Source organism: Rosa chinensis, chromosome 5 (assembly GCF_002994745.2).
Source record: "Rosa chinensis cultivar Old Blush chromosome 5, RchiOBHm-V2, whole genome shotgun sequence".
Classification (NCBI taxonomy): Eukaryota; Viridiplantae; Streptophyta; class Magnoliopsida; order Rosales; family Rosaceae; genus Rosa; species Rosa chinensis.
In genome coordinates, this window is record NC_037092.1 from 16,484,573 (window position 1) to 16,494,542 (window position 9,970).

The 9,970-nt window shown below is 38.7% G+C and overlaps 2 protein-coding genes across 5 annotated transcripts; one reads left to right on the forward strand and one right to left on the reverse strand.

The window, feature by feature from the left end:
- Positions 1–616: 616 nt before the first annotated feature.
- LOC112168250 (actin-related protein 2/3 complex subunit 2A) lies at positions 617–4,648 on the reverse strand. The gene is made up of 10 exons (XM_024305371.2): positions 4,400–4,648; positions 4,241–4,307; positions 3,938–4,145; positions 3,372–3,541; positions 3,180–3,257; positions 2,783–2,915; positions 2,615–2,706; positions 1,952–2,008; positions 1,206–1,280; positions 617–1,091 (listed from the first exon to the last, which is right to left on the reverse strand). Exons 1-10 carry the CDS (start codon positions 4,459–4,461, stop codon positions 1,056–1,058), a joined length of 978 nt encoding a protein of 325 aa, XP_024161139.1. The 5' UTR covers positions 4,462–4,648; the 3' UTR covers positions 617–1,055.
- Positions 4,649–5,475: 827 nt separating this feature from the next.
- On the forward strand, positions 5,476–9,734 carry LOC112168361 (membrane-bound transcription factor site-2 protease homolog). 4 transcript variants are annotated; one of them, XR_005800598.1, is made up of 8 exons: positions 5,476–6,175; positions 6,267–6,414; positions 6,503–6,583; positions 6,690–7,118; positions 7,219–7,542; positions 8,267–8,432; positions 9,276–9,364; positions 9,441–9,734. XR_005800598.1 is itself a non-coding variant. In XM_024305481.2 (7 exons), exons 1-6 carry the CDS (start codon positions 5,754–5,756, stop codon positions 8,423–8,425), a joined length of 1,563 nt encoding a protein of 520 aa, XP_024161249.1. In that variant the 5' UTR covers positions 5,476–5,753; the 3' UTR covers positions 8,426–8,432; positions 9,276–9,734. The 4 variants fall into 4 exon arrangements, 3 of the variants coding, with proteins under 3 accessions (XP_024161249.1, XP_040363069.1, XP_024161250.1); XM_024305481.2 differs by having other exon boundaries at positions 9,276–9,734; XM_040507135.1 differs by lacking the exons at positions 9,276–9,364; positions 9,441–9,734 and having other exon boundaries at positions 8,267–8,628.
- Positions 9,735–9,970: the final 236 nt, after the last annotated feature.

Sequence of the window (9,970 nt, forward strand, 5' to 3'; positions counted from 1 at the left end):
CTTGTTTCTTTAACAATAAAATTTCGAAATAAGGGTGAAGAGTCGACTTATTTCGCTTCATTAAAGAAAAATGGAGTTATTATAGTTGGTTCCTGCTTACATTCTCGATCTTTCTGACTTGCTCCTACAGAACCAAGGTGGACAAGACGAAGAAAATCCAGTATTCACGCTCTGTCTTATTTGTATTGCTAGTAGTTTTGCTACTGGAGCACTGCTTTGCCTGTTTCGCCAGCTTTTGTACATTGCTCTCTAATAGCTGAGTGATTACCAATTTACCATGTTGATGTTTGTCACACATCAACCTTCTAATTAGCAATCACAATACCAAGAACTACCACAAATACCTCTTAAGTCTTAACTCCTGGGTCCTCACCTCTAATATCAACAATTTGCAACAATAAACAGGTTTACCATAATGAAGATGGAAAAAATATGAAGAGCTTTGGTTACATGTCAGCTTGGATCTTGGTTTTGTCATAGCCTTTTGGGGTGCTTGAGGCACACTACATAAAGAAATCATGAACATTGATCTTTCGGCCAAGAACCTTGAACACTACTATAGGCTTCTCCTCCATCTTGTATTTCATGATCTTGTCACAACAATATCAGCTAATAGTTGTGTTGCTAGGGAGAATTTCTAATTTACTAGAAATTGAAAATAAATAAATAAATACAGTGGCGACGAAGTAGATAGGGGCAAACTCGCATCAACCAACGAGTTCTGATTATCTAAATCACCTAATACAAAATCACATCTATAGCAGCTAAACCCTAGAACCCATCCCCCCACCCATTTTAGCATATCATTTTAACCTATCAATTCAATATTGCCTTGAACAAAATAACATTTACTGGTTCACATAGGACCAACTACTAACCCATTAATAACTAAATGTATTCTCTTTTTCTACTAGAGGGATAAAATACAAGCACTTGCACTCACTTGCATTTGCAGCAGACACAATTCCTGCATATCCTCAGGCAGTTCTTTGATGACAATATTTCATTGCATCCAAGGTGGACGTCCTTCTCACTATCTGGCAACCGCACCTTTATTAATTAAAAGAATGGTTCCTAGCTTCCTTGAGGCTCTGCAATCCAGTATTTAAATAGATTTAAGGAAAAGAGAATATGTTTCAGCAAGCGTACACCAATTCCATCACTATGCAATTGATGTGCAAAAAGCATTGAGATTGATGACAAACCAGCCGTTTAAAGGATCTATTCTGAGCTGCATTATTCCTTGCATTCTCCATTCCAAGCTTAGCACGATCAAGAGCCTAAGGAAACAATAAAATAAAATATAGAACTTTTGTGATATATATTAGATGATGCAGTACAGCGAAAGCCATCACTAAATTGGTTTTGGAAGATATATAGTGAAGTAAAAAGCTATAAAACTGAAATAGAACCCAAACAAACTCAACAAACAGACCCCTGAACAAAGATGCTGCATCTATCAACCCCCAATAAATGGAAGTGTGCCACTTCGTCATAAACTATAACAGGCTAAACCCTAAAGATGGAAGATTGAACAACTGAACAAAGAAATGTTGGAAACAGGTAATGCAACCAGCTGTTAGTAATTCTATACTTATCACTCCCATGGTTCCTCCACAATCAGCACAAGAAATCTCTGAATTCATTCCAATCCCACAGGTCAAAATAAGGCTAATGGGGAAACCCAAGACAGCACCAGATGAACTTTATACAGCGTAGCTTCATAAAAACCTCATTATACCATATATGCTATGCGTTGGCATTAAGCCAGACAAAGGAGCTCAGCTCAACAAGCATCTAATTTAGTATGTAACAGCATGTAGTTGAGTTCACATTGTATATATAGTTGGGTGTATAACCACGCATTCAAGCATTAAGGGGATTTGAATACAACCACTCAGAAACTAAGAAAAGATCAAGCTGGAGAAAGAGTTGAAACGGAAAAGACTACCTCAATCAACGATTCTACACGACGTCGCATCCTTGTATGCATGAATCCCTCTGAACACTGGAAGAATATGCACAAAAGAGATTTAGATTAAGCAAATCAAAAGAAGAATAAAATCACATTATGAATCAGTGAAGAAGCATGCTGCCATGCAGCAGTCTCACTCAGAAGGAGTAGAAAGACAACCAAATGATTTGGTTAGCCAAATATCAAGGAGCATGGAGAATTGTGACAACATTTGTTGTACATAAGTGAAAAATAAATTAAAGCTTCAATGATAAGCTGTAAATAAGAGTGAATCACACAAGGAAAAACCATCAAAAAGATCTTTACTTCCCACATAAGAACCCAACTTTCAACAATGCATATATCTTACCATGCCCAGCTTAACAGAATATTCTAAATTGATACCGTCAAATATGGCTTCCATTTGCTTTTTAAAAGGAAAAGAAAATATTCAGACAATAATATTCTACATCTAGCAGTCGAAAAGCTAACTAGATCGTACTCGGCTAGATCACTTGCACTGTCTAGCTAATCTTTAGAAGGTTCTGCACCATTTTCTCCTAAATATTGGAAGTCAGCTACAGTACCAAACTAGCAAATCAGGAGGTAGATAAAAAGAACAAAAGATGGAAATAATAGGTGCATATGAAAAAGTCACACCTTAACATGATAACTAACATATGCATGGAAAGTTGATAAACTCCAAACTGTCCGATCCAGCTTCTTGCCTTCCACATGACGAGGTAAAACAACTGCATTGGTACACGGTACAGATTATTACAGCGACAAAGAAAATTAATAACAAGCTGCCCATTTCCATGACATTACCAAAAGTGACAAATCCCGCATTGACAGATAGAGCTTCATCAGGAGCTCCCTTTAGTTCTAAAGGAGGGGTCGGAGACCACATACAGTAAGGAGCATTATTAAGTCCAGCTGTACGTCTTGCATCCACAAATTCCTAAATGATAACAAAGCAAACCTTCAGAGTTAACAATAAGAACTCAGAAGTATACAAAACCTCATTCGAGGCGGCATAGCTTGAGAGGTACTATTTCAAGATTGGACAAGCTTGCACTATGTACGATATCAGATAAGTGAGATAACTTTTATTAGCCTCATCAACATACTTAGTTATGACCGACTTTTATCTCTTCCGGGTAAGAAATTTATATTTGCAAGTCATTTCTGTAGTTCAACTAATTTAAGAGTATACTCAGTATACCTGCAGGAAGGAAGTTGCAAGAACAATGTCAATAGAGTCCTTGAATCTCATAGGAAATACCACGGTCACCTTTTCTGCCTGTCACAATAATTATAAAACTTTACCAGCAAATTTTTCAAGTATTGTCCTCCTAAGTAGCTAAACTAGAGAATATAGAAAACAGACAGGATTCATCATAATATGTAACTTTACCTGAGGAATAAGGAAAAAGGATTCCTTTGGCCGATGCACAAGAGCAACAAGTGGATCAATATCTGAAGCAACAGTCCTCGAAGCAAGCTGCTTCAGAATTACTCTCAATGGAGCTCCTAGCACCACTTCCCTTACAGATGCAATCTTTACCAAAAGGGCATGTTTGTACTCTACACATCATCAACATCAAACAACAACATGACAAGACAAAATTTTAGAAACTCAGCCAAAATACAAAATCAAACGAAAAATACATAATCTGGAACATGGATAACAAGGGGACGCCTAAAAGACTATAATCCACTAAAAGATCATCTAAACCAATCCAAATAACGACCAAAGAACTAGGTGGGTTTTATATGAGAAGCAAGCAATCCAAAAAACTCAAGAACACTACCAAAAACAGTTCAAGAAAACCTCTCCGAAAGATTCATCATTCTACCTAACATGCTCATATACATAACAAGCGAGAAATGTGAATTGCATTCACTGACTTTGACACTGTCCTAAAATGTTAGAGCATATTCATGGCAATATAATGACCTTAGAAAAGGAACTCGTTGAACCTTCATCTGTAGGAAGTTTAGAGAGATTGAGCTTCAATGTAAGATTAAACCCATCTCTAGGTGGGTCAAGAATCTGCACTACTGATCCATACGCAGCCTTTATAGCCTCTATAGCCCCAGCAGGAAGCCCACTCAAGAACACAGTTTCCGGAGGTGGGGTCGGCAGCGAAACCGAAAGCAGCACAATGTGTGGGTTTTTCATCGTCACCTGCAAAACCATCAACGGTCAATGACCCATTGGAACCAGTCAAAATCCCTAATTGGGTTTTTGGGAGAAAACCAATCAATCAATCAATCAGTCACCTGAATGTGGTACCGGACGTCATCGAACTCGGCCCAATGGTAGTCCAGCTCCACCGCCTTTTCAATGCTGCAGAATCAGAAGACAAGAAAGTGGTCAGAAACAATGGGGGAGTGAGAAAGAGGGAGAATTTGATTGGATTGGGGAGGAAAGGAACGAACTTTTGGAGGCGACTTAACAAGGTGTCAAGGAGGAATCTTGAATGGGATTGTAGAAGTATCATTGAGAATTGAAATGGGTTGTGGGGGGTTTGGGTCTGTTTTGGGTTTCTGGGTTTTGGTGTCAGTGGCTATCTGCGTCGTAGAGAGAGAGAGCTGAGAAAGTCGCAGATGGCTGGGATCTACAGTGGAGAAGAATAAGAGGTGCCGTGTCACTCCAAAGAGTTCAGACAAGAAGGGCCAGGACCACCATTTGGCTTTTGGTATTTATACCTGCTGCCTTTGTTTTATTGGTTTGTTGCTGTTTGCTCCTTGAGTTCCAATTTAATAACAGTTAGAAACCCCTAGGACCTAGGTTTTCTTTTCTTGAACAAAAATGGAATTGGTTCATAATTATTGGCTTATTGCTCAAGTAAAACTCGATGAAATAAACTCAAAAATAAAGATAAAAGTATTACTATCATTCTTCATCATTGAATTTAGATCCAATGACATAATAAACAATCAGTTAGGGACCTGATCTAACTTTATTTCATGGTTTCATGTACGAGTAGGACCTAGGGCTAAAACCTAAGAATTATATGTCCAAAGCAGAAAAAACATATCATCACGTAGCTTAAAATTTGTAACAAGTTAGCTTTCATAAAAATGATCGTAAAGTTTCTGAACGTCGTGACTGACTTATTTGATTTCTTGTATTACCTTTGCAATTTTAACGATTGATATATAGATACGTATCACTGGCTATTAAATACAATGTAAGGCATTACTATGACAACAAAATCGTTATATGAAGTCATAAACTTCACAATTAGTTCCTGGCTTTGTTTGCCACTATCCTAAGCTAATGAAGTTCATTGTCATTATAAGAATAAAAATCTTAGATCTTCAAACTTCAAAGCATATATTGTAAACAATGTGCTACTTTTTTTTCTTTTTAGAGGAAATTACTTGATATAATTCAAATTATTGTTGTAAGCAATATTTAGACTTCATATACCACTTCTATGTTTTGAAGTAACACTTTCGATTCTTGCACTAAAAATTACTCACAGTTGAAATATTGAATGACCCACATCAATCCACTTCCCTAAAGACATGAACCCACGTTTAAACATAGCCGATGGCCGACCCAAGCAGCTAGGCCAGGATACCAGGACTGCTTGCCCACATATGTGCCACTCCTCAACCTAAAAAGTTCTATCAATTTGTGCCACAGTTGCAATATGAGCAAAACTTTGTGCTTGAATTATAAAAATTCAGTCCAGAAAACCAAACTACAAGCACCCAAGCCAAGAGAGCAGAAAATTCGACGCCTTTGGAAGTAAAACCAGCAAATAGCAGAGACCATACTACAATGGAAGGAAGACGATTCAGAAGGTTCGGGATGCCAAGACGAAACCCACAAACCCACTCTCCCAATCTCCTCCCCACTCACACCCACACTCCCTCCGCCTCCACCATATCCTGCTGCTACTGCGACTACAAATTCTGGGCCTTCAACGACCCCCTCTTCCACTTGGGCCGAAACCACTCCCTCCCTCTCAAAGCATGGTTCTCCGTCGGCGTCGGCTTCGGCCTCACCGCCCTCCTCGCCGCCTCCCTCCTCCTCATCTTTGAACTGGGCCGTGCTCTCACTCTCTTCCCTAACCACCTCTTGTTGGATACCTTCCTCTCATCTGTCTCCGCCAACCCATTGAACGACGCCGTCTATGTAGTGGTTGCGACCCTCGTTTCGGTTTCGGTGCACGAGTTCGGGCACGCGCTCGCTGCTGCCAGGTGATTTGTATTTCTTTAGTTGGTTGTTCTAGTGGCAAATGTTGATGCTTTTATTTGGGTTTTGATTATTTTGAAGCGAAAATTTAGGCAGTGAGGGGATACGTATGGAGTATGTGGCTGTGTTTGTTGCGTGTATCTTTCCTGGGGCTCTGGTGGCTTTTAATGATGATGTAATGCAAGCATTGCCTTGTTTTACCGCGCTTCGAGTATACTGTGCTGGGATTTGGCACAATGCAGTGGTGAGATTGCGTGGTTTTGAGTTGCTTAGTGGTGAGGTTAATGTGGTTGGTGCAACCAGTGTTGATAGGATTTGAATTTTATCTGCAGTGCTGTGCGGTTTGCGGGTTGGCATTGCTACTCCTGCCGGTGTTGCTGTTTCCGTTTTACATACACGGTGAAAGCCCCATGGTAGTTCACTCACCGCGAGCATTTGATTTGTTATGTTACCGATATGGTCTGAAATGGATGCGAGTTTGACCTTTTTATTTTGTTATGTTATGATTGTCTGGTGCAGGTGTTGGGTGTACCTTCTACGTCGCCTTTGTCTGGTTACTTGTCTCGTGGTGATGTGATTGTATCGGTGGATGGTGTACCCATCCGTAATGCGCAAGAGTGGATGGATATGGCGGCTTTCTTGAATGAATTGTCACTTAATGATGGAAACCACAACGTGGATGTCCAAAGCGTTGGGACAGTCAGTAACAGAAAGGGGTACTGTGTTCCTAATCCTATGATGGAAGAAAGCAAACAGATGCTTATACTAGATAATCAGTATTCATGTCCTGACGGTCTTACGTCATTTACAACTGTTCCCTGTGCTTATACAAGCATCAATATTGAGAAAACCTACTGCTTGAATGCTAAGGATGTAGTCAAGCTTAATAAATGTGGTGATGGATGGCCGCCAACCATCACCAACGGCAGCAACTGCATATGTTCACAGGTTAGTATCTGGATGTTTATGATAGGGGCAGAGGCAGTTGGAGGAATACTAGTACTTTTGTGTTTCTGTGCAAATAAATATAATTCTTTTATTTTTTTAGGACGAATCCTGCTTAAGTCCAATTCAAATTCCCGGCTTAATATGGGTTGAGGTCACTTATTCAAGGCCCTATTCTCTGGAATGCTTGCGAGTTAGAAGAAAATCTTTTGCGGACTCAAGATATTCTGATTCGATGGAATCAAACTGTGGCGGGACTTTTGTTTTTGTTGGTAACGTTATCTCCATGGCACGCTCAGTCCAGTTAACTGCATATCGACCTCGTTGGGCATTTCCTTTGGGTACATATCTTCCAAATGTACTTGAAAGGATTTTGAGATGCACATTCCAGGTCTCTCTAACACTAGCTCTTCTCAACAGTTTGCCGGTAAGTGTCTTATAAAGAGTTAATATCTAAGACTTTTCGGCCTTATGTGATCAGTAAGCATTCTAGATTTTCAAGCCAAAGGATTTCCTCAAGAGTGACAAAGTGTTCCCATTCCGGCCCATCTTATTTTTATATTGTCCTTGTGTTTCTATGCGACCTAAGATATCCTGAATTTAGCTTACTAGCAGAATATACCAACTGAGTTTGGTCATATGAGGACAATATCCATCCAGGGTTTGATTGTACTAAGCAACCCTAGCTCAACTTGATTTAAGCCTGATCCTATGTAGGATAGGTGTATATTGTTTATCTTTTTAGATGTACATTGTATTCCAACTAAAGCTTAGCTAGTAAGTTGGTGACTAAAGTTCTGCTATTATCCCAATAGTGTTGACATAATATGATGTGTTCTTCTTTGTAACTTACTCATCTTTACACCCTATTGATCGGAGCTTGCCCAAACTCATGCACTATTTGTTGGGATGATTTCAATTTTGAACCTTTGGCCTAATGAGTGCATCGCCGACTAAACATTAGTTCTCCTTCTGTGAGAGGGTCTGTGATGCTTTAGTTAATCCTCTATTTAGGTCCCTCTAAGTTTATGCAACTTGGTAGTGATTTAGAGGTTTGCATTCTCAATTTTCAGCAGATAAACAATGATTAAAGTCATTCTTTTTACAATACTCATAAGTGTTTCTTTCCTTGTTGAAATGATATGTATTAGGTATACTTACTGGATGGTGAATCAATTCTAGAGGCGAGTCTTCTACACTTCACGTTGCTATCCCCAAGGAAAAGAAGGACAGTTGTTCAAGTTTGTCTTTTTGGGGGCACAGTCATTTCCATCCTAGCCTTTTTGAGGATTGTTTTATATGGTTTGTAGGCCAAAGGTAGCAAATTGCTTGAAGCTTTTTTATATAATTATGATATTAGGATTACATTGATCATTCTATATCATATATTGGTTTATATGACATACGAGCTGCAAGATGATACTCTACTATAACTCATAATCCATCCAGAGATGCATTGTATTATTTCATCTGGGCTGTAAATTTTGATACAGATACTGAATTCTATTAGGAAGTGCACGAATCAGTAATTTGATGCTTATCTGTTTTAAAAGCTTAAAAGATCAACACTGTAATTAATGTACCTCATGATCAGAAACTAATATTTAGATTGTTTCAAGGTCTCTCTTATGTATACTGCATTGGGTTTGGAATTTTGATCAAGTGCATCTGATATGCATAATTGTAAATACACATTTTCAATATATCAGTCACTTTGATTTCGACTCTTTAGGTGGCATTTCCTCTTATTGCATTCTTTAGGGATTTAGAATGCACTTCAGCCTTTAATGTTATTTAAGCATCAACTTATCCTGGTTCTATTATGGTTTTCTTGATTGGTACTGGTTTTCCTGTTCATTTCTGTCTTATTTTTTGTATCCTTTACTATTACCAGCATTTCACTCCAGTCATTGATTGCTATAAACTGTATGGTATGAACCATTTCAATTGTTGTTATATTCAATGTGGATGCACAACTTTCACTTGCGACTTTGCTTACTATAAATCAGAAAGGTTATAGTTATCTCGAACTGTGATTTTGTTTGGTCATATGTGTTAATTACTGATTACAATCAATACACAGCACAACGGTCACCTTCTTATGAACATGCATGTCATATCCCCCATTTCTCACTTTTTTTTTTATCCTACATATAATAGTTACCCTCGGTTACTCAAAGCACCCTCATTAGAGAGTTCAAGAGCTCTGGCAGAGGCAGCTGACAGCATGGCTGTTATGGGCATTATTGGTATACAAAGTACAACACTTTTCCTTCTTCAGCTTCTACTAGATTACATTATGTATAGAAAGCACTGTTATTGCAGCTGAGCTTCAAAACTGAGAAGTAATGCAATATTATTGAAGCCGAGCCCTGCCAGATGAATAGTGAGGGCATCAAACCATTGGCTAGCCTTGGTAACACTTCCAAAAACTATAGTTGCGCCCAAGTGCAACCTTGCTTTTGTAGTCAGTTCCATAAAGTATGTAGTCTAAAAAACTGATTACACAGAGGTTTAACCTGGTTCTGCCGGCTTACTTTCAATTCTTTGTATGCAACATCAAAGCTTGTTAAAACTATTCTAATTTTTGATCCCAGAAAAGTTGAACAGAATTGAGTCAAATTTGAAGAATTAAGAACCTTACATCCCGGACTCTGGCCACAAGAAGCCCAAGTTTATTTTCTGCTTTTCTGGATTGAGCCCTAAATTTATTTTACGCATGGTTTTGGTCTTTTGGATAGGGTCGGTCACTTGTGCGATTAGGATTTTGCATCACAATTCAAAGGGTTGGATTGGGCCATTTCTGAAATGAGCTTAGCTTGGTCTGAAATTGATGAGTTGTGAGTATCACTGAA